This window comes from Dipodomys merriami, unplaced genomic scaffold, assembly GCF_024711535.1.
Source record: "Dipodomys merriami isolate MVZ:Mamm:240054 unplaced genomic scaffold, mDipMer1.0.p SCAF_14, whole genome shotgun sequence".
Classification (NCBI taxonomy): domain Eukaryota; kingdom Metazoa; phylum Chordata; class Mammalia; order Rodentia; family Heteromyidae; genus Dipodomys; species Dipodomys merriami.
In genome coordinates, this window is record NW_027202715.1 from 19,163,998 (window position 1) to 19,187,349 (window position 23,352).

General features: G+C 49.3%; 2 protein-coding genes across 5 annotated transcripts in view; one reads left to right on the plus strand and one right to left on the minus strand.

The window, feature by feature from the left end:
• The first annotated feature begins 4,243 nt into the window (after positions 1–4,243).
• On the plus strand, positions 4,244–20,526 carry Aifm2 (AIF family member 2). Of its 4 annotated transcripts, none has more exons than XM_070020930.1 (9): positions 4,244–4,338; positions 12,477–12,675; positions 13,167–13,282; positions 14,504–14,620; positions 14,988–15,080; positions 16,736–16,844; positions 17,758–17,910; positions 18,811–19,011; positions 19,828–20,526. In XM_070020930.1, exons 2-9 carry the CDS (start codon positions 12,498–12,500, stop codon positions 19,977–19,979), a joined length of 1,119 nt encoding a protein of 372 aa, XP_069877031.1. In that variant the 5' UTR covers positions 4,244–4,338; positions 12,477–12,497; the 3' UTR covers positions 19,980–20,526. The 4 variants fall into 4 exon arrangements, with proteins under 4 accessions (XP_069877031.1, XP_069877032.1, XP_069877030.1 ...); XM_070020931.1 differs by having other exon boundaries at positions 12,482–12,675; XM_070020929.1 differs by lacking the exon at positions 4,244–4,338 and adding an exon at positions 4,420–4,501.
• Positions 20,527–20,946: 420 nt separating this feature from the next.
• Positions 20,947–23,352, minus strand: part of Macroh2a2 (macroH2A.2 histone) — a 33,845-nt gene continuing 31,439 nt past the window's right edge. The window contains exon 9 of the mRNA XM_070020933.1: positions 20,947–22,681. Coding sequence (XP_069877034.1) covers positions 22,516–22,681 — 166 coding nt within the window. The 3' untranslated portion in view covers positions 20,947–22,515. The remainder of the gene's footprint in view (positions 22,682–23,352) is intronic.

Here is a 23,352-nt window from a genome sequence, read left to right on the forward strand (position 1 = left end):
AGGACTTGCCTGGAACTTGGAGATCCCAGAAAGTGGTGCTCTTGGCCTGGCAGCAGGTGTGTACAAAATGCCTGGAATATGCTTAGGTTTGTGCTGGAGTCTAGCTTGGTGGAAGGGCAAAGAATGAGGGAGTTTGGGAGTTTAACTCTGGGGGTAGGCAGCACTTGCCTAGCATGTGTGAAGCCTGGGCTTCCCTCTCTGGCACCACAAAAACTAAAACAAGAGGGTAGTAGGCCAGAGTAACACTCAGGAGCCAAGACCAAACTCCTCAGGAATGTGCATGGCATGGTACTCTGGGCCCCTGAGAGGGGATGTTCACCAGCCCATTGAATGCCATCTGGAGAAGGCAGGGGCTAATCCAAGCAGGAAGAGCATGGCCTAGGAGTGCTTTATATCTCATATGTGTTGAATGCTCACCCTGGAAAACCACAGAACATTCCTGTGATCGCTTTGTTCCCTTTACAGATTAGGAGCAGGCAAGGTTCCAGTGAGAGAAGGCTTATGGCAAATCAGTGGTAGCTGGGGGGTTAGAGTTTATTTCAACATGTGTGGATAGCAAGGTGCTCACAGGTATTCTGGGGAGATTGGTGTGTCTGTACATTTACCATGGGCACGGCAGCTCTGTGCGTGGAGATTATGTCCAGACACCCAAAGATGGGGGAGGTTTCATCAAGGTGACTCATGACTGTGGCAGGAGAGTTCAGGAAACACCAAACAGACTGGAAATAGGGAAGATGTTCCAGGATGATAGTAGCAAGAGGTAGGACAAGAAAGATAAAACCACTTGGTTTTTCTGGGAGTGGTAGGTAGAGAGAAAACTAGAAAGGAGTGAAACTGAGGCCCTGGGACCAGTTATACAGGCCTTATACAGGGGATGGCTAAGGCAGGACTGGTGGGTGTGGGATGTGGCGTGATGTCACAGATCGGGGAAAGTCTAATAGTACCTGCTTTGATAGTGATGGATGACTGATAAGCGTAGGGGTCTGGAGCCTCAGGTCCACAGGCTGTTAAGATGAGTTAGGACAATGCAGAAAAACATAGACTCCTCATTCTGGTGACGGAAGACAATAGAAATTTACTGTTCATGTAAAGTCTGAAGTAGTATCTGAATAAGGAGGGAAGGTTTGTTCTTATACAAGAGTGATCAAAGGATCCAGGCTCTATTTTTTTTTTCCAGTCCTGGAGCTTGAACTCAGGGCCTGGACACTGTCCCTGAGCTTCATTTACACGAGGCTAGCACTCTACCACTTGACATTACATTGCTGTCTCCAAGAGGCAAGCTTCTGGGGAAGCCAGGGTTCAACTATCACAACCACCACACCTTCCCACTTCTTTTGGCACCCAGAAAAGTCCTTTGTTCAGTAGTTAGCCCTGTTTTTCAATTCCAAAGCTATGGGCGCTACTGGGTGGGCAAAGAGGAGTGAAGTGTAAGAAGCTTTCTGGAAGTGGCAGAGATAGTTGCATGAGACCCTGCCCTGGATCAACTGTCTTCTATCTGCCACTTTGGCTGAGTGGTGACCAGGAAACTTGGATTTCAGGAAGTGGCGCTGTGGTTCAAGTGGTAGAGTGCTTGCCTTGAGCTGAAGAGTTCAGAACAGTGCCCAGGCCCAGAGTTCAAGCCCCATGACAGACCAAAAAAAAAAAAAAAAAAAGTGTTAAAACTTGGATTTCTCCACCCCTGACATGCCATGCTCAGAGGCCGGTGCTTAGCCACCTCACACTTCTCTCTTCTCCCTTCCATCTTTATCTCTGTGTGTACCCCTTGTACTCTGCCAGGTGGATCCTCTTCCATCCAGGCTCAGACCCAGCTCCTCTGAGAAGGCCCAAGGATATCTTCCTTTCCCAAGCCCCAGACCATTTCCCCCTCCCAGGAAGGCTGTTATGTCTCTATTCACCTCTGTGCTACATGGAACTAACTGGGCAGGCGTCACATGTGCTTGATACCACAACTGAGACTGTGCTTTGTCTGCTCCATGCCCTTTAGCTCTCTTAGGGATGACTCCAGCCCTGTTGAAGGACATCCTGGCATCAGGATCATGGTTTCAACCTCTGCTCAAGGCTAACCCCACTGCTTTACTAACTGATTTTCTTAAGTCTGTAGAGGCTTCTGTCTTTATATGTAAAACAGAAAGAAAAACTTACCCTACAAGATCTGTGTGAAAAGGAACTCAAGGAGGTACGCAAACACTTAATGTTCAATAATATTAGCTGTATATTTTCAGGTTTTTTTTTTTTTGTCGGCCGTGGGGCTTGAACTCTGGGCCTGGGCGCTGTCCCTCAGCTCTTCAGCTCAAGGAGAGCGCTCTACCACTTGAGCTACTGCGCCACTTCCAGTTTTCTGGTGGTTTATTGGAGATAGGAGTCTCACGGTCTCTCCTGCCCGGGCTGGCTTTGAACCTCGATCCTCAGATCTCAGCTTCCTGAGTAGCTAGGATTACAGGCGTGAGCCACCAGCGCCTGGTTTAGCTGTATATTTTCAAAGAGTACTGATGGGATCATTTAATGAGAAATAAATGTCCATGGTACACACACCAGTGGTTCCTGCTACTTGGGAGGTGGAGGTAGGAAGATCCTCTTGGTCAGAAGGCAGTCTGGAGGGAAAAATTAACATGCTATCTGAAAAACAAACTAAAAGCAAAGGACTTGAGTTCAAATCCTAGTACACCTCAGCGGAGGGAAAAATAGAATCCTTCTGGATGTCAAGGGCTGGGGCTGGATGAGCCAAGAATGGAGAGCAACTTGTGATGGATATGAGATTTCTTTTTGTGATGATGAAGATGGTCAAGAGTTATATATATAGGAGGTAGTGTTGATTACACAATCTTGAGCTCACTGATTTTTCGGACACAAATTATGTCAATTTAAAAAATATTCACCTGGAAAACAATATTGAATTACAAGGGAACCAGATACTGGAGTCAGTGCCAGGCACAATCTAGCAAAGTGAAGTCTGTGCCCAAAGAGCAGGTCTAAGGTGTCCTCCTTGGTGTCAGTGAAATACCTCAGATCTCAGCTACCTGAGTAGCTAGGATTACAGGTGTGAGCCATTGTTTTATTACCCTGTCTTATCTCTGACCACAGCATGTAAAAAAGTACAAAACTGGGAAGGTGAGAGAGTCAATCTGAAGCTACCAATGAACTGCCAGGACATGGGCAGGCTAATCTGTAATATAAAACACTGGCTATGTATGTGTTGCTGCTGTGTGGCTGACAGCACACAAAAGGCTTCACATAAGTGGTCTCACTGGATACTCCTCACAGCTCTTAAGGTAGGTGCTGATATTTACATTAAGAAGATGGAGATGGTTATCTGTTGCTAGTAGCTCAGGCCTGACCCAGGAAATAGACATCTACAGGATGAAGCTCCAAGTCAGCCAAGGCAAAAAAATCTGTGAGACTACATCTTCTACTAACCAGCAAAAGGCCAAACTGTTGGCATGGCTCAAGTAAGTAGCAGAGTGCCAGCTGTGAGGGCAAGAGCTGAGGCCCTTTTAAGTTGAGATACCAGCTCCATTCCTCCACAAAGAAGACGGGGATGGTTTTAATCTTTCACTGTTAGCTTGAATACTTCTAGATTTAACTTCAAATGTGCTGGCTCGGGATCCTTGTCCGTCCTCTGGATCTTAGCACACAAAAAGGGCACTTGCCTGCTGTCTGCCCAGAGCTGACTCTTCATTCTGGGAGGAAGGTCTTTGCACCTTTCTAGGTCCCTAGTCTTTGTCCCTGCAAGTGACAAGCTTGTTGATTCCTGTGGTTGGTGCTGATTGGGGCTGTCCCTCACACTTGTTTTTCTCTGGGCTTTCATGGCGTCCACCAAAGCAAAAATCGCTTTTGTTTTTAATCTCCATTATCCTATCCCTTTGCCAGCACTGCGCTCGGCATGCAGTAGGTGCTCAGCTAGGTTGGCCGAATAATTACGTATTTTCATGGAGCGAAGAGGCGGTTACGGTACCCAGGGTCGCCACAGCCTAGCGGGTGAGCCCAGAGCAGCTCAACAGGTGTCAACAGAAGTATCTGGGATGGGCTGGGGTAGAGCCGGGCTAGGGGCTGGGCTGGGCTTGTGTGGGTGGAGCAGATGGGGCACTGGCTGGCTAGATCGGAGTTGGAGGGGGCCCGTGTGGGACGGGCGGGACTTGGGCGCAAAATGGGCGGGGCTTGTGGGGGGCAGAGTGGGCGGGGCGCTGGCTGGCTAGATGGGAGTTGGAGGGGGCCCGTGTGCGACGGGCGGGCGTGGCTTGTGGGGCGGAGGGGACGAGGCGCAGTCTGGCCGCGGAGGAGACTTCGGCCTATCTAGGGGGCATTTGTTCCGAAGTTCGAGGCAGTTTGCTCGCGGTCAAGGTCAGTTCCAGGAGCGGCAGGGGCGGGGCGCAGACGGGAAAGGCGGGGCGCCGGGTTCCGCTAGGCCCCGCCCAGGCCAAAGGGCCTGAGGCAGGCAGCTCCGGAAGGCGCCGGCGGCGGTAGCCGGGCGGAGCGGGGGCGCGGGGGCGGCGGGAGGCGGCCGGTAAGTGAAGTCACCGTGCGGACCCTCGTCGCGAGGCTGGGGTCAGCGCCTCGGCGGGACGGGTTACCCCCCCCTCTCGCTTGCAGGGGCGCGGGGAGCAGGGTCAGGCAGACGCCGCGCCCCGCGTGGGGAGGTCGGGTCGTGGAATCGGGGTTTAAGGAGGAGGGGGCCGTTGCCTAGGAAACAGGCTGGGACCGCAGCACCCTGTACCCCATCAAAACGCCGGGAGGAGGGGTTCCCCAGCCGAGACCCCTAAATACCAGCTAAGCTTTCCGAGAAATAGGGGTTCAGGCCCGAAGGGGAGGGGTGGCCCCGACCCTGAGAGGTCTCAGGCGGAATGAGGCCGGTGTCCGAGGGCCGGGTGCCAGTGGACTCGGGGTGCACCAGAAGCCCCGCTTGGCCCCGTGGTGAAGTGGAACTGTTAGTTCAACCGTAGCGGAGCTCCCACGGGACCCTGAAATCCGCTCGTCACTGCCGGGAGTGAGTAGGGGGCCGGTGGGCTTGGGACGGAGCTCCTGCAGGCCGGACCCAGGGCAGAGTCAGACTTAGCTTGGGAGGGAACTTCCAGGCTTCCCAGACGTAAAGGTTCCCGCTAGCACGCGTCCAGGCAACCGCTGCCAGCAGGCTGCAAATGCCCCGGATTCTTCGAGCTCTTAGAGATGAATCGTTTAAGGCGGATTGCCTGTAACCTTCATTTCATCAGGCTAGCCAGAATGGAGCTTTGTCCAGAACTACTACACAGCCCAGAAGTGATGGAGGTCGGGGGCGGGGGGGGGGGGGAGTGGGGCTGTTGGGCTTTGCACTCTAGAGCCAGCCTGGTCTTTGGTGATGAAATGAAGTCAGGTTCCAGCTGCACACTGTGGCAGATCATGAGAGTGTTGAGGGGTCCACAGAGTGGCTGGCTCTGAGGAGGGTGCACACATAGCTTGGCACAGGAGTGGCTATGGCACCTCAGTGAGCCTGTCTGCCTCAGAGCTTCTTTCTCTTGAGGGCATTAAAGGAGACTGTCTCCACTTAAGACAGAGTTCCTTGCAGCAGTTGGTCTCTTTGGAGGGCATATTTAGGGTATGTTCCCTAGAGGGTTGCCCATGGAGTACCCATTCTTCAGCTGGCCACTTGTGTTCAGGGAGGGAGGTTGCTACCCTTCCCCTTCTACCAGGTGTTAGATGGGCATTCATAGCCCATTGAGTCACAGTAGTGGCTCTCTTGCATCTTGGCCACTCTGGATACATGGCTGCCCAAAGGACCAATGTTGAAATCTACCTTCTGCGTAATACATGACGAATTGAAAGGCTGTGTGTTCTGTTTGGAATTCAGAACTCACATGGTTCCTACTGTGGGTCTTCAGAGGCCTGACCTCTCAACAAGTTCTGGCTTGTCTGGGTGATTCTTGAAGAAGAGTCCCCCTGGGATCAGGCTGGGTATTTAGGAGAAGAAACAGGACTGACTGAGCAGATTCAAGTGCAAACCACATTTTGTGTGTTGGGGGATTGGGTAGAGGTACAATGACTTAGGAATTGCTGGACAATTAGGTTTCTGTTCTTTGGGCTTTCTGAGGTACTATTCCTGAATCTAGGCAGATATGATTGGGATTGCACTCCCTCCCTGGGAGGTCTCAGAAAATTTCAACCTAGTTACCATATGGCTCAGCTATTCCAAGTCATGTCCACATGTTCATAGTGCATTACTCACTATAGATGGACACAGCCTGAATGGTCATAGCTAAGAATGAAAACAGAATGTTATATATTCAAGTTGGGTGGTATTTGATACCAATTCCATGTGAAAATGTAGTAAAAGTGCCAGGAATGCTAACTGTGGTAGCAGTTGTATGTATGTTTGTTTCAGTACTAGAGTACCATTATCTTGTTGCCTATAAGAATAAGACAAAGTGGCTCAGTGGTAGAGTGCTTGCCTTGTATGCATGAGGCCCTGGATTGGATTCCTCAGCACCACATAAGCAGTAAAAGCCAGAAGTGGTGCTGTGGCTCAAGTGGTAGGGTGCTAGCCTTGAGCTGAAGAACTCAGGTACAGCGCCTAGGCCAAGAGTTCAGGCCCCATGATAGGCAAAGAGAAGAAGAAGAAGAGGAGGAGGAGGAGGAGGAGGAGGAGGAGGAGGAGGAGGAGGAGGAGGAGGAGGAGGAGGAGGAGGAGGAGGAGGAGGAGGAGGAGGGAGGAGGGAGGAGGCGGCGGCAAGTTCTATTGCTTGACCTTTTCTCTTTCTCTCCCTCCCTCCCTCCCTCCCTCCCTCCCTCCCTCCCTCCCTTCCTTCCTTCCTTTCATTCATTCACTCTTTCTTTCTTCTTTTTTTGTCAGTCATGGACTTGAACTCAGGGCCTGAACACTGTCCCTCAGAATTTTAGCTCAAGGTTACCACTTGAGCCACTGTGTGACTTCTGGTTTTCTGAGTGACTTACTGGCAATAGGAGTCTCATAGACTTTCTTGCCGGGACTGGTTTTGAACTGCGATCCTCAGATCTCAGCCTCCTAAATAGCTAGGATTTCAGGCATGAGCCACTGGTGCCCAGCTTGCCTGACCTTTTCATAGACAAACTTTTCATGTGAAAATGTCTTTACCTTTTAAAAAGGAATAGCTATGCTGGGTGCTCCTGACTCACCTGTGCCTGTAATCCTAGCTACTCAGAAGCCTGATATCTGGATAACGGAAATTCAAAGCCAGTCTGGGCAGTGTCTGTAAGACTTATTCTCTAAAATCAGCAGTGAAAAATAGGGCTGGAGGCAAGGTTCAAATAGTATAGTACCAGCTGGGCATCGGTGGCTCACACCTGTAATCTTAACTACTCAGGAGGCTGATATCTGAGCATCTCAGTTCAAAGCCAGCCCAGACAGGAAAGTCCAGTGAGACTGGTATCTCCAATAAACTACCAGAAAACTGGAAGTGACACTGTGGCTCAAGTGGTAGAGTGCTAGCCTTGAGCTGAAGAGGAGGGACAGTGCCCAGGCCCAGAGTTTAAGCCCCATGACTGACAACCCCCCCCCCGCAAAAAAATAGGGTACCAGCTGTGATCACAGGCCTTGAGGTCAAACCCCACCATAAAGAAAAAGAAAAAGAAAAAAAGGCCAAGTGCTAGTGGCTCAGACCTATAATCCTAGCTACTCAGGAGGCTGAGATCTGAGGATCACAGTTTGAAGCCAGTCTAGGTAGGAAAGTCTGTGAAGCTCACCTCCAATTACCTACCAAAAAGCCAAAAGTGGATCTGTGACTCGTGGTAGTGTACTAGCATTAAGCAAAGCAAAGCAAAACAAACAAAAAAAACAACAACTCTGGAACAATATCAAGACCCTGAATTTAGACCTTATGAGAACACACACACACACACACACACACACACACACACACACACACACACACACACACACACACACACACACACACACACACGTGCGCACAAATAGCTATAGAATTTCACTGTATGGCCATATAATGGTTGCTTCCATGGACTAATGGAGTCTCTCACTGAAGTGTACCCATCCCTACTGCCATGTGAGAACACACCAACATTCATTCATAACCTACAGGGTATGCAGCTAGAAGTACTGACACTAAGTCCTTGGTTTAGGTGTCTGGCAAAGTAGGTCATGGCCCACAGAGGGGAATGTGACATCCTTGGAGACTAGGCAAACTTAACAACTAAGAGAGCCAAAGAAAATCTGCTGTCCAAGTTAGGCAATGGCTGCAGTGGGGGGAGGGATGGAATGTAGAGGAGAAGCACTAAGGAGAGTGTCAGAGGTCAGTGGAGGAGAGAGAAGATTCCAGAAGAGGCCTAGGCAGCTCTCAGTGAGAAAGGGTGTCTGTACTCCTGGGCTTACCCTGGGTCCCCTTAGACCTCCCACTGGGAACCCTAGAAAAGCATTTGCCTTCATGTGCTCTTGGGGGACAGGTCAATGATCCTAGGGACTGTGGGAAATGGGGCCTCATCTCTGGTTTAACCAGGATGCCTGACTGGCCTGCTGGGGTCCCTGATTTTTTTTTCCTCCCAGGGAGGGAGACCCCATGATATGCCAAGGTCAGGCTTGTTTGTTCTCCTGGCATGACAAGACTTCAGTGGTGTCTGTTCTGGTCCCTGTCCCTTGTCCTTGTGGCCTTTCTACCTTTCTGCTACACATGCCCTGGACTTCTCACATTCCCTCCCTTCCTTCCTCTGGGCCTCTCATCTACACCTGACCTCTGCTGGGACAGGTCCTGACCCACCTCCTCGTCAGGGTTCTAGAACTACCCTGATGGTCCAATATGACCAATCCGTCATGGATCATAGTAGTTTTCAAGCTATGTAGCCCCTCTCAGGGCTAGTGTCCAGCCAGCTTGTAAGTGGGATTTTTTTTGATGTTTTCCTGATCTTATCATTGTCTGACAGCCCCAGAAGGGCCCATGCAGAAGAAGGCAGGCGAATATACCCCATCTCTGGCCTCCCAAATTCCCAGGCCCTGCTCAGGCCTCTAAGAAGTCCCTAAGCCCTCCTAGTCCTAACCCTCAGGAGACAGTCTCCTGAGACCCACTTGGCAGATTCAGTCTGACAAATGCTTGGGATCAGTGCTGGACAACCTTGTGAGGACTTGGAGTAGAGAAGGTTACACTGCCTCTGGGGGTCTTGTCTTGGGAACCATCTTGGAGGGAGCCATGTTTTGGAAACCTGTGTATACTAAAACATCCCAGAGCCCCTTCCTCTTCCTTGGCACTAACTATAAAAGTAGCTGCCCTCTCCTTCTGCTCAAAGCATCATGGCTGCCCTCGGACCTCTGGTGAAGCCCAAGATTGTCAATAAAAGGACCAAGAAGTTCATCTGCCACCAGTCAGACCGATAAGTCAAGATTAAGCATAACTTGTGGAAACCCAGGGGCACTGACAACAGGGTGTGGAGGAGATTCAAGGGCCAGATCTTGATGCCCAACACTGGTTATGAGAGCAACAGGCAAAGCACCTGCTGCCCAGTGGATTCTGGATGTTCCTAGTTCACAACATCAAGGTGCTGGAAGTGCTGCTCATGTGTAACAAGTCTTATTGTGCTTAGATTGCCCACAATGTTTCCTCCAAGAACTGAAAAGCCATCGTGGAAAGAGCAGCCCAGCTGGCCATCAGAGTCACCAATCCCAATGCCAGGCTGTGCAGTGAAGAAAAGGAATAGATGGCTCACATGTGCCTTTTATTTGTGCTTAAATGAAGCACAGAAGCTGCAATAAAATAAAATAAAACATCCCAGAAAGTGACTGCAGTGATGATCAGACAATGGGTGGTCTTTCAGTCTTCCCTAGAGGGGCTAGTGTACACTCCCCCATGAAGCCCTGGCCTCCAAGTCCAGGTCTTCCTTCCTTGATGCTTCCCTTTCCAGCCAGCCCCCTTGGCTGCTGTCTGTGTGTGAGCTTTATTTCTCCCCTGGGTACCTACTGCAGGTCCCTTGTGTATGGCTTCCTGCAAGCAGGAGGATGTTTGATCACCTGTTGCTGAAGCCATCATCCCCAGCAAGCCTTCCACACCTGGGGATTTCACTAGGGTTAATTTCCCTCTCTTAGGCTCCATGTTTTCCCCCACATCAGCATCTGCAGCCTGTTTGAAGGCCACAGTGTCCTTGTCTGGGGTTCAGCTGGGCTGGAGACAAGCCCCATGGCTGCAGCCCCAGACCAGCCTCTCAACTTCCTATGGGGGCAGACTCAGGGATACTGTAGGTGCTGTACCAGCCTCCCAGGTATGGTTAGGCAAGCTCTGCAACTTGGCTGCTTTTCCCTTTTGCCTCTAGGCTTAGCAGTTCCGCTGTAGTGACCTAGCCTAGCACTTCCTTCTGTCTCAGATGGCCTCTGCTTCTGGCTGTGGGCCAAGGGTTCCCAGATTTTAGCTCCACTGAGACTCAGCCACTGTTTTCTTTCAGTTTGTTGGGAACTTGTCAGCCTCCTGTAGTTTGGGGTGAGCACGAAGTCCAAAAAAATCAAGAGGGCAGCATATGATGAGGCCCTTCCTGCTGCAAAAGAGAGTGAGACAACAAAGAGATCAAAATTGAAACCCAGAGGCCTTTTACACTCAGCATTAATCCATACTATGGGTGTGGAACCTTCAGGACCCAGGACCCTCCCATTGCAGTCATTTCCCACCACTGCCACATGGTGATTAAGTTTTCAGTGCATGTTTTGGAGGAAACACATATCACAGCTGGCACGCTTGTTCTACTCTAGTTGCTCTCAGCTTTGCACTCAAGCTGGTGAGCCTGGAAGAATCTGGCTGCAGTGTTTGCTTAGCACAGTCTTGAAGCATTTCCCCGTAGAGACTATACACCATTGGTGGGAGTGTCATGCAGTTAGCCACTGTGGAAATCAGCATGGAGGCTCCTTAGACAGCTAAACATGGACCTACCATATGATCCAACTATACTATAACTGTGGCTATATCCAAAGGAATCAAGGTCTGTTTCTGCTTATTCATGTTTATAACAGTGTTGGTCACCATAGCCAAGTCATGGAGTCAGCCTAGGTGCCCAGCAACAGATGACTGGGTAAAGAAAATATGTATGTGTATATACACACATGTATATATGTGAATACATGTATCTTCAGCAGGGTGGCTGGGAATGGGGGTAGAAGTCACATATTCTTCCTTTTGAATTCCGCTAATAAAAGATTTAACCCCTCTCCCCCATTTTTTTAAAATTTCAGAGTAGGCAGTACTAGGGCTTGAACTCAGGGCCAGGATGCTATCCCTTAGCATTTTGCTCCAGGCTGGTGCTCTATGTAAATGCACAATACAGTGTTATCTACCTACAAGGAAAAACACAGTTGTGACATTTATAGGAAAATAGGTGGAACTGGAGATCATCATGTTAAGTGAAATAAACCAGACTCCAATAAATACCACATGAAAAAGGCATGAATATAGAGGGGACTATTTGGGATCAGCAGGGATAGAGTGGGTGGTGAGGGTAAATGTGATTGAAGCATTTGTGTATGTGCATGAAAATGTCAATGAAACCCATTATTTTGTATAATTAATACACTAATTTTCATTTAGAGGTGGCTTGTGCTGGCCAGTTCCCCACAGTCATGACACCATTTCTGTTCACTTCCCTAACTTCCCCTGGCTCTTGACTTTGGACTCTCTCCATTTATAAGAGCAGGGACCTCATACAAATGTGAGGCTACAGGATCCACAGCAAGAACATGCCCTATGTGTTGAATGAACATTACTCCCTCTTCAAAAGAAGCGTATGGAATACAAACAAATTAATGCGTGCAAAAAATTAGTCATAGCCGGGCACTGGTGGCTCACACATGTAATCCTAGCTTTTCAGGAGGCAGAGATCTGAGGATCGTAGTTCAAAGCTAGCCTGGGCAGGAAAGTCTGTGAGACTTTATATCCAATAGACCAACAGAAAACCAGAAGTGGCCCTGTGGCTCAAGTAGTAGAACGCTAGCCTTGAACTGAAGAGCTGAGGGACAGTGCCCAGGCTCAGAGTTCAAGCCCCATAACTGACAAAAAAAAAAAACAAATTAGTCATGACCATAGGTACATAGCATTTCTGGAAGGCGTCACATAGCCTTGACACCAGCAGGTCCCTGTAGAAGGGAGCAAGGTGGTTGGCAACATGGTTGAAATCAGTTACTCTTCCTTCTGAAGTCAGTTCAGATTCCACTAATGAAAGACTTACCTTTTTCTTTTCAGGGTAGGCAGTACTGGGGCTTGAACTCAGAGCCAGGGCACTGTCCCTTAGCTTTTTCTCAAGGCTATTACTCTACCACTTGAGCCACAGCTCCACTTCTGGCTTTTGGTGATTAACTGGAAGAAAAGAGTCTCATGGATTTTTCTGCCCAAGCTCTCTTTGAAACACAATCCTCAAATCTCGGCTTCCTCAGTAGCTGGGATTACAGATGTGAGCCACTGGTGCCTGGCAGATTCACCTCATTTAGAAAGGGAGGCTCATGTCACTCCAGTCCAGGCCTCTCTCCCCTGACTCTAATATGGTCTTTTTCCCAGCCCAGCAGTGTCTGGTTGGAGATGGGGTCCCAGGTGTCAGTGGATACCGGAGCTCTGCATGTTGTGATTGTGGGCGGAGGCTTCGGTGGGATTGCGGCTGCCAGCCAACTACAGGCGCTGAACATCCCCTTCATGCTGGTGGACATGAAGGACTCCTTTCATCACAATGTGGCAGCCCTCCGAGCCTCGGTGGAGAGTGGTAAGGTGGCCTCTCTCCCTTCTTCCTTCCTTTCCTCCCTCTTCCCTTCTCTCTTTGTGGCTGCCTTTGTGAGACTGTTTGTGTCACTACAGAGCATATGGTTTCAAGACTGAGAATGATTTTCTTTCATGGAGAGCAAGTTACCTAAATGCTACCATTTCACTGCTAGATTTAGTTCAGAGAACCTGAAGGTCACTGGTCTTTTTTTTATGAGAATAGTACTGGGATTTGAATTCAGTACTTTGCACTTTTTGTAAGGCTGAAAGCCACACCCCAGTCCCTGATGATTGCTAGTCTTAAGCAGTTACTGTAATAAAGCCCTAAAGTTTTAAAGAGCTTGGGCTTTTTGAAAGACCAAAGGGCTGGATGGCATTTTAGGGGCACGAATGCCTGGTGTACACTGGCTAGCCTAGCTCTGGCCTCTTGGTATATAGCTTAGGGAAGATTCTGCCTAGTTCTATAATGCTACCTTTTCTGTATCTATTCCCCAGGCTTCGCCAAAAAGACATTCATTTCCTATTCAGTGACCTTCAAGGACAACTTCCGGCAGGCCCAGGTGGTTGGGATAGACCTGAAGAGTCAGACGGTGCTGCTGCAGGGTGGTGAGGTAAGCACAGGCTCTGTCCGCTGGTATCAGTGGGCTTTCTGGAGGACTGTCAAGGTGTGAGAGAGCCTTCTGTGCCCTCCCTGCCCTGCCTGGTGCTGGACAGGTGCAGCTTTGTAAACAAAGGCTCCACCATAGTGGCATGGGATGCCACAGCAGGGATTTCATAAATCTCTCCTATATGCCAGGCATTGTCTGATTCATTTATATGAATCTCATTTAATTTCTGCCATGGCTCAGTGTGGTAGGTGATATATTGTCATTTAAAAATATTTTTGTGTTGGGGCTGGGAAGGTGGCTCAGTGGTAGAGCGCTTGCCTTGCATGCTCGAGGCCCTGGGTTTGATTCCTCAGCACCACATAAGCAAAAAGAAAAAAGCCGGAAGTGGCACTGTGGCTCAAGTGGTAGAACGCTCGCCTTGAGCTGAAGAGCTGAGGGACAGTGCCCAGGCCCAGAGTTCAGGCCCCACTATTGGACCCCAAAAAAAATATATTTTTGTGCCCAGATTGGACTTGAACTCGGGGTTTTGCACTCTTGCTTGCCTTTTTTTGCTCAAGGCTGGTGCTCTATCACTTGAGTCACACCTTTCACAACTTCACCCTGGCTTCCCACTGGAGATAAGAATCTCTAGGATTTGTCTACCTGGGCTGTCTTTGAACCTTGATTCTCAGGTCTCAGCCTCCTGAGTTAACTGGGATTACAGGTGTGAGCTACCATAGCCCAGGATAGCTTTGAACTTCAGATTTTCTTGCCCAAATCAACCAAGGGCTGCCATGGCACACACAGCTCTCTTTTCCTCTTCCTTTATCCTTCCCTTTCTTCCTGTTTGATGGGTAGGTAGAGAGATCTTATAAAATGCTCAGGAAATTCTAAACTACGCCTTACCCTGTTTTTTCCCTACCAGTGTTTTCCTGCTCCTTTGCTTCCGCCCTTCTACTCCTGCTGTGCTGCTGGACAGGTTCACCTCCCATTACCAGCATGGCTCTGTGGCCCAGGTGTTTTGCTTCCTTAGGTGGTTCCTGGTTTCTAGTGTCCTCTCTTGACCTCATTGGTTTGGTAATTTCACTTCCTTCCAATGGGGCTGCTTTCCATGTGTCCAGTGGCTTCTCTATCCCTTACTCCTTGGCAGGTTGGGGGCCTGGTGTTGGATGCAGATATCCAGGCATCCTCCCCCCCCCCCCCCCCCCGTTCTCTCCTAACCTTTCTTTTTCTTGTCTTTCACAGGCCCTGCCCTTCTCACATCTTATCCTGGCTACCGGCAGCACTGGGCCGTTCCCAGGCAAGTGTAATATATTTTGCCAGCAGGCTGCCATCCAGGCCTATGAGGACATGGTGAAGCAGGTGAGCTGTGGCAACAGGCGTGGGGGCAGTCAGGGCTGGCCAGAGAGCATCTGGTGTGAATAGCAGCTGGGGGGTAGAGCAGAGAGGTTATGTGGGAGGGGCTCAGAGCTGCCTATGAAGCTGGAGTGCTGAGAGTCACTGGGTAGAAATTCCTGGGGATGTGGCCACTGGCCTGTCACTGGGGCTTCGTGATTGGCGGAGCAGGCTTAGCTCCTGATTGCAGTCAGTTTCCACAGCATTTTTGCAAGAAGGGGAGGAATAGGCCCATTTGGAACCCAAACATAAAGAGTTCTCTAAGCTTCGTAGGCCCTCGGCCCCAGGCAGAGGGTAGATGTGTAGGTGGGTTCCATGTTCCCTTCTTCTCCAGGTCCAGCGATCACAGTTCATCGTGGTGGTGGGAGGTGGCTCTGCGGGAGTGGAGATGGCAGCAGAAATTAAGACAGAATACCCTGAGAAAGAGGTGAGTCTCCCACCTGGGCTATGAACTTCATGTGGCCAACTGCTTCTGCTTTTCCTGATGAGCTTCAGGAGTTTACGCAGGTCTCAGAGGCTGGAGCTCCACATACAGCCAATGTGTTTCCCACCTTGTGTTATAGTGAGATTCTGCAGGACCTTTTCCTAGAGAGCTAGGATCCTACAGCTCCGTGGTGCTGCTCTGAGGTTGCCCTCATCCAGGGAGAGGAGGAGATCAAGCCCCAGGCTGGTCTTTTTTTTTTTTTTTTCCCCCTCACCCATGGGGCTTGAACTCTGGGCTGTCCCTCAGCTCTTCAGCTTAAGGCTAGTGCTCTACCACTTGAGCTACAGCACCACTTCTGGTTTTCTGGTGGTTTATTGGAGATAAGAGTTCACGGACTTTCCTGCCAAGGCTGGCTTTAAACTACAATCCTCAGATCTCAGCCACCTGAGTAGCTAGGATTGCAGGCATGAAACTACCGGTGCCTGGCCCAGGCTTGATGTCTTATAAAGATGGCTATTCATGTCCCCCTAGAATTCTGGTCTTTATCATGAAACCTAGACTTCGATGTCCTCTTCTTGCTGTCAGCCAGTTTGGACAAGGTCATCCTCAGTTGACTTCTTGGTGTTTTTCCTGATGGGCACGTCCTTGCTCTGGAGAGCCATGTGATGGTCCACGCTCTGGTCAGTGGTGGAAGCCCCAGGACAGTCCCTCACTGCCCAAACAGCAGTGCCTCTGTCCTGGCCCTTCTAATGCTTGAGGGGTAGAGAACCTGCATGGCACTCAGAAAGGGAAGAACTGGCCTCCTCTGGGCTGGTGGGCTGTGATGACAGCAAAGGGCCTGCTAGCTGCAGCTGGCCCGCTGCACATGCACACAGCTTCTAAGAGCCACGCAGACACTGTGGATGCTTCTATTCATCCCGAGGGAGTGCTTAGTTTTGAAAGGAAAAAAATCAATCTACACTTAATTTATTTCTATGGCTATTTTCTGACAGATTGTTGGAAATTATGAGCGATTGGTATAGTTAAAGGTTATTCATTTTGATTGATGAGAACTGAATGGGATAAAGCCACAAGAATAACACTGCTGTAGGACTTTTTTACATATCAGTGTTCCAAGAGGAGCTGTGGGTCCTGCAGTTCAGTTCAGCTGTGACACTGAGGAGTTAGCTCCTGACCCTGTAGATCAAGGGCTTCGTTCTATAATATTGGCCTCAAGTCAGATGCCAGCCATGAGTAGTGGTCCCCAACTTAGGTATACTCCTGTCTGACTAGATTCTAATTGAGAATTTTTATGACCCTGTGCTTGGGTGGCTAATGTGAACCTAGGAGAAATGGACTTACTATTGCGATTAAAGAAAGAGGTTTGTTTACAGAATACAAATGGAAGGTCAGGTAAAGAGGTTCCTAGTGCAAGGGTAGGAAGGGTCCTGAATTCAGGGGCTTTTATGCTCTGGATGTGGAGCGTACCATCCTCTTGGCACATGGAGCTATCCAAACCCTGTAGGGAGTTTCTAGAGGCATCGTGTAGGCCTGATGGATTATGAACTTAATCTCCAGCTTTTCTGGTCTCTCTGGAGGATGGGGGAAGGGGATGGTGGGTGTTTATGTGAGCCAGAGACTTGCATTCCCTTTTATCTTCTGGGTCCTTTTGTCCTTAGGTCACTCTCATTCACTCCCAAGTGCCCCTGGCTGACAAGGAGCTCTTGCCCTGTGTGCGGCAGGAAGTGAAGGAGATCCTCCTCCGGAAGGGTGTGCAGCTACTGCTGAGTACGTGTGACCTCACTCCTCCATGTGACCTCACCCCTCTGCCTTTCCTGGTCTGCTAAGGTGGCCCAGGGGCTTGCCCAGGGCTTCCAGCAGCAGGGCCCATGTCTTCCCCATTGTGTGTTGGATTCAGCACAAAGCACAGGTAATAGAGTCAAGCATCAAAGCCAGTGTGAGGCTCCTCATCCAGGAGGTGAAAGTCAACAAGGCAACAGTGCTAATCAGATAGGTGATACCTATTTTCTGAATTAATTTTTTAAAGTGCATCTAAAGGATTTGTCCTGAGTTTTGATGTCTATGTGCAAGCGGGGAGAGGATTGTTGGTTTATATTTTGAGTGGCAGACATTTTGTCCAGAACAGGTAGTGGGAGAAGCATCTAGCATTTTAGAGGAATTCTAATCCCAGCAGTGGGACATCCACGATTAACTCCCTCGTGCTTTGTGTGGAAGAAGGTGAGGCATGTATAAGTCCTTCCCACCCGTCACAACCTTTTTTCCTTTTCTTTTTTTTTTTGGGGGGGGAGGGGGCAGTCCTGGGCTTGAACTCAGGGCCTGGATACTATCCCAGCTTCTCTGAAGCTACCTGCCCTAAAACTTGGTGGGAGGTGTGCTGGGAGGAGAAAGCTGACATCCAGAGTCAGGCTTGAGGCCTTCTGTGGAGTAGTTTTTCCAAGCACTTCCAGGGAAACGGTCTTACTTCCCTCTGGTGACTCTCTGGAAAACTCCCCTCCAGTTGCATCCTCTGGGGCAGGGTATTCACCTGTGTGCTTCCTGGGGCAGGAGAGTGGACTGTAGACAGGACTGGGTGGGAATATGGAGTGGAGGGAGGACTTGTGGGACAGCCCTGGCTTGACTATGGTCAGCTACGGTGTGGTGCCAGCCTTTGCCAGGCTCCTGGTCATGGAACCCCTGACAGGTGAGCGGGTGATCAACCTGGAGGAGCTGCCTCTCAACGAGTATCGGGAGTACATCAAGGTGCAGACGGACAAGGGCACAGAGGTGGCCACCAACCTAGTGATTCTCTGCAGCGGTGTCAAGATCAACAGCTCTGCCTACTGCAGCACCTTTGGTAAGCAGGCAGCCGACTCTCCAGCAATCCTCAGGATGCCTCCTGAATCAACACTTCCTTGCCTTTCCCCCTCACTTCAGAGGCTCACTTGTTTAAATCATGAATGGTAACTTTGAAGTTTAAATGCAAGCCAGAGTCCCTTCTTGTTGAGCTTTCCTCTGCTCTATGATGGCCCTAGCTCAAGGTGACCAAGCACACCAGAATCTTCTAAAGTTAGGGTGCCCCCTAGTGGTAAATCCTGGGTCAGGCCTTTTATGCAAAAGTGTCTTCCTCTCCAAATTTGGATAGAAACATTTGGCTACTTCAGGTTACAGTTTGTAATGAGAGTTTTGGGGGTTGGGGATGGTGCTATAGCCTTATTATAGCCTTATAGCTCAGTGTCTAGCTGCCTGGAGGTGGGAGGGAGTGGGTTGATTTGTTAGAGCAAGAGACTCAGTGGCCAGGTCCTGTGGTTGTTTGGTGTCCTCATGTCCTTGTCATTTATTCCTGAATATTGCTTCTGGGCCAGGAGCTCCTGCTTGCATCCAGCAGGAGTGGGATCAAGGACTAATCATGGACCCAGAGCCTAGAATTAGCATCCCATTGCCCTCATGTGTTTTCATGATAAGTTACTTATCATTTATGAAAGTCCTGCATTTATTGTAAAATTCTGATCTGTGTCCAAAGAGGAATTTAAGACCCAGTTAACTGAGTTTTTCCTGTGTCCACCTGGATTTCCATGCCTGACCTTGCAGGAGGGTGTGAGGTGAGGACTTTGGGCAGGACCACAGCAGGTGGAAAGGTCACCTCTTGAACATGTGCCTCTCAGGTGTCTGGACCAGCACCCAGGACTCGTCCCCCTTGTGGCCTGCTACTGAGTGTGGCTCCTTGGGTTTAATCTGGGTGTGTCTTGTCCTGCAGAGAGCAGACTGGCTGGAAATGGTTCTCTGAGAGTGAATGAGTTCCTCCAGGTGGAGGGCTACAACAATATCTATGCCATTGGTGACTGTGCCGACGTGAAGGAGCCCAAGATGGCCTATCATGCTGGCCTCCATGCCAACGTTGTTGTGGCCAACATCATCAACTCTATAAAACAGAGGCCCCTCAAGGCCTACAAACCAGGTATGGGGAGTGAGCATCACATGGGGAAAATGACCAGCCACTAGACCATAGTGCTGACACAAATAACTCCCTTTAAGGCTCTTTAAAAGTAAATTGCAGCCGGGTGCTGGTGGCTCACACCTATAATCCTAGCTACTCAGGAGGCTGAGATCTGAGAATCTTAGTTCAAAGCCAGCCTGGGCAGGAAAGTCTGTGAGACTCTTATCTTCAATTAACCACCAGAAAACTGGAAGTGGCACTGTGGCTCAAGTGGTAGAGTGCTCTCCTTGAGCTGAAGAGCTGAGGGACAGCACCCAGGCCCAGAGTTCAAGCTCCTCGACTGACAGAGAAAAAAAAAAGTAACCACTAGCTGGGGTGCCATTGGCCTGCCCTGTAATCCTAGCTGCTTGAGGCAGAGATCTGAGGATTGCAGTTCAAAGCCAGCCTGGGCAGGAAAGTGTATGACACTTTTATCTGCAATTAACCACCAAAAAGCCAGAAGTGGAGCTATGGCTCAAGTAGTAGAGCACTAGCCTTGATAACAAAAGCTCAGGCCCTGAGTGCTAGTCCCCAGGACTAGCACATAATAAAACAAACAAAAAAAGTCATGTAATACCCATGCTTGGGAAGCTGAGGCAGGGGGATCAAGGCCAGTCTAGGTTATATATTGAAACTCTAGCTCAAAAAGCAAACTAAGTCCCCCTAAGCCCTAGGATACTGCTTCCCTAAAAATCACACAACTCCTGCCCTGGAGGGAAAGGGAAAAGTATACACTCTAGAAATTGCAGGCCATGGCTGTAAGTGGATTCTTCTCTGTGCTGTGTCTCTGTCCTGCAGGTGCACTGACCTTCCTCCTGACCATGGGCAGAAATGATGGTGTGGGCCAGATCAGTGGTTTCTACGTGGGTCGGCTCATGGTTCGGCTGGCTAAGAGCAGAGACCTGTTTATCTCTACAAGCTGGAAAACCATGCGGCAGTCTCCACCCTGACGGGGAGGCCAGATGGAAGGCTCGGCACTGCTACAGATGGGCAATGGGCCTCTTGACAAAGGGCAGGAGATAATGTCCTGTCTGAAAGAATTACTTGTATGAAACCAAAAAGTTAAGAGAGAGAGAGAGTAGAGAGGGGAACATTAAAAGAATGAATTGTTTGAAGGTCTGTTTGCTGCTCAGCTGGCAAGGTCTTGGGGAAGATGCAGGCAGCTTTCTGCCCCTCAGGCTCCTCTGCAGAGAGAGAGAGAGAGAGAGAGAGAGTGTGTGTGTGTGTGTGTGTGTGTGTGTGTGTGTGTGTTGGGGCTTGAGTGTGGTGTTCAGGGTTGGGCAGAGATCTGTCTGTGAGGACAGGAAGGAGAGCCTGTAGGTGGGACCAGCTAAGAAAGGGAACTGGCCTGAACCCCAAGCCTTTCCCTCAGATGGGTTTGAGGAAGCTCAGACAATAAGCAGGGTGTTAGTAAGCCTTATTGTAAACTCTAGTTTTAAGTTAGTGTTTGTACTTTATATTTTGGACACAATATCTATAAACTGTGGCTCAAGCATCCTCCTGTCTCAGTCTCCTTAGTTGCTGGGGCTACAGGTATATACCGCTGTACCTGACTAGTCTCTATCTTCTTGCATCTTTGTGAGCCTTTCTATTTCTCCTGTTTTCAGTCCTAACTGTGTACCATAGGCATATTTAAGAAGAGCTAGACGCAGTTTGTTCTGGCTAGCCATGGTGAGGTTTTGTGAAGCTGTGTGGGCTGCTGATGTATTTAAGGAAAGGCAGATCACCTGTGAGGAGGTGTCATGAGTGCATTCAGGCTGCTGAGAGCAGCCCGCAGGCTACCCTAATGTTTCTGGGGAATGCAACTCATATAAAAACGACAATGAGGAAGTGTTGAGGGGAGATCAGAAACAGACAAGAGAGACTTACAAGCAAATTTGTATGAAGCTCTAGCAATTCTGGGGGAGGTGAAGAGAATCCCAGGGACTTTTTGGTTTTGTGCTTGTTTTCCTGGTCAACCCCTATCCCTGGTTTGCAGGCTCAGCCTGGTGGTGGTAATGTCTTCCACTGACTTGGCTAGGTATACAAATGAATTCTGTATTTGAGAGGGACCTTCTAATATGGAGAAGCCTCTTTTGGACTGCCTCAGCTAAATGGAGATCATCTGAATAAATTCAGGCCTGGTTCTGCTGATCTCTGAACACTTCTGAGGTGATTCCTGGGACAGTCTTTGGGGACTAGCCCCACTGGTTCTTTGTTCCATTTATATAGATTTTTTTTTCTAATGTAGTAGTGTTTGATGGAGTTTGAACTCAGTATTTTGTGCTTGATAGGATGGTCCAACTGCAGTCCTCTAGAGTTCAGCCTCCTGAGTAGCTAAGATTGTGTGAGTCACTGGTGCCCACCAAGTCTGCCCAGGTCTCAGTAAAACTTGTGCTTCTGTCCCAGAGGCTGGTAGCCCACATGTGGCTTTGTCCACAGCTTTGCCCTGGGGACCCTATCCAGCAGGCTTCTACCCAAAGGCAGGACCCATTGCCAGCGTGTGTGTGCGCGCACGCCAGTTCTGGGGTTTTGACTCAGAGCCTGAGCAGTGTCCTTGAGGTTTTTTGCTCAAGGATAGTGCCCTACCATCAGAACCACACCTTCACTTCTGGCTTTTTTGTAGTTAATTGGAGAGAAGACTCTCATGGGCTTTCCTGCCTGAGCTAGCTTCAAATTTTGATCCTCAGATCTCAGCCTCTCCTGGGTAGCTAGGATTACACCCCACTGCCTTTTGTTATTTACATACAAACAGTCTAGAAGTATCTGTCCAAGGGAACAGTTTTAAGAATGAAGGAAAGCTTGCAATAAAAAAAGAATTTATAATAAGAAAGACACTGAATCTTTTATTTTTTTCCCTTTCATTTTCTTTTTCTTTAAAAAACAAAATGAAATAAACAAGAAAGCCCAGAGCAAAAAAACTTGAGGAGAGTTACAGATATTATAGGGGTCAGAGGTCAGAGGAGGGGGCTCTAAAACAAGAGAAAAGCACCCATGAAATCTCTTTCCTTTCTTCTCTTCCCTGTAGGAAAGAGATAGCCAACAGACCCATGTCCCTCTCATATCATCTTCCCTCAGTAAAAGGAGGAACGAAAGATTTAAGAATCCTGGAAAGGTTTTGTGGAGTGTGTGTGTGTGTGTGTGTGTGTGTGTGTGTGTGTGTGTGAGAGAGAGAGAGAGAGAGAAAGAGAGAGAGAGAGAGAGAGAGTGTAAAAGTCAATGCTATAAATCTAAAATGAGGTCTGTTTTTTTTTTAAAAAAGTTCTAAAACAGGAAGAAAACACATGGAAAAACTCCCTGGTGGAGACCTGGAAAATTATAGCCAAGGCCCTTTGTAAAGACAAGATAATGCAAAGGGCTCCTTCCTTGGGAGGGTCTGCTCCTCCCTGGCTACCCACGACCCCTCATCTGCCCTCTGCTCCCCTGCCAACACCCTTCCCTGTTGCTTTAAAAAATAAAACCCCACTCTCATGAGTCGATTCTCCATCCCTGCTGGTGCTGGAGGCCCTACTTGGTATCTAGCTTGGCCATCTCCTGCACATAGATGCCGATGCTCTCACTGTCGAAGAGCAGGAAGTAGACGTTCTTCAGCGAGGACGCGCTTGAGTCGTCAAAGTGGGCCGAGATGGCTTTGAGGGTCACTTGGGCGGCCGTCTGTTTGGGAAAGCAGTTTCTGTGCCAAAGCAAAAGGAGAGCCATGTCATTTTGTCCCAAGTCCCACTGCTGTAACTGTCCTTAGCCCAGGGGCAGCGCTACCAGGTCCTAATGGTGTGAGGGGCCTCACTGGGAACAGGAGTGATGCTCTCTTCAGAGGTGCCACGTTAACAGATACTATGCCACTAGCCAAGGTTACCAGGCTGGCAGGTCTCCTGACCCAAGTAGGTGCTCCTAAAAACCTCTGGCAGTTCAGCATTGTATAGCTGTGTGCTACTCAGGAGGATGAGACCTGAGGGTCACAATTCGAAGCCAACTCAGGCAGGAAAATCTATGAGACTCTTTGGTAGTTAACTACCAAAAAGCCAAAACTGGAGCTGTAGCTCAAGTGATATCCCTTTAGCCTCAAGCACAAAAGCTCAAAGACAGTGGCTAGGCCCTGAGTTCCAGCCCCAGAACTGGCACAGAAAAACAACATACATGCCACCTCGCCTCTGATCATGGTATCTCTCTGCAGCTGAGAGAAGGCCTCTGGATGTGTGGAAGGTGGAAACTGGGTTTCTCACCCTGTTGCCAGGCTATTGTGCTTGGCTGTGCTAGGCCTTGGCCGTGGGCTCTGGAATGGGCAGAGCAAGGATAAATGTGTTGAGGAGTAGTTGGTGCCCAGCAAAAATGCTGAAGCCATCAGCT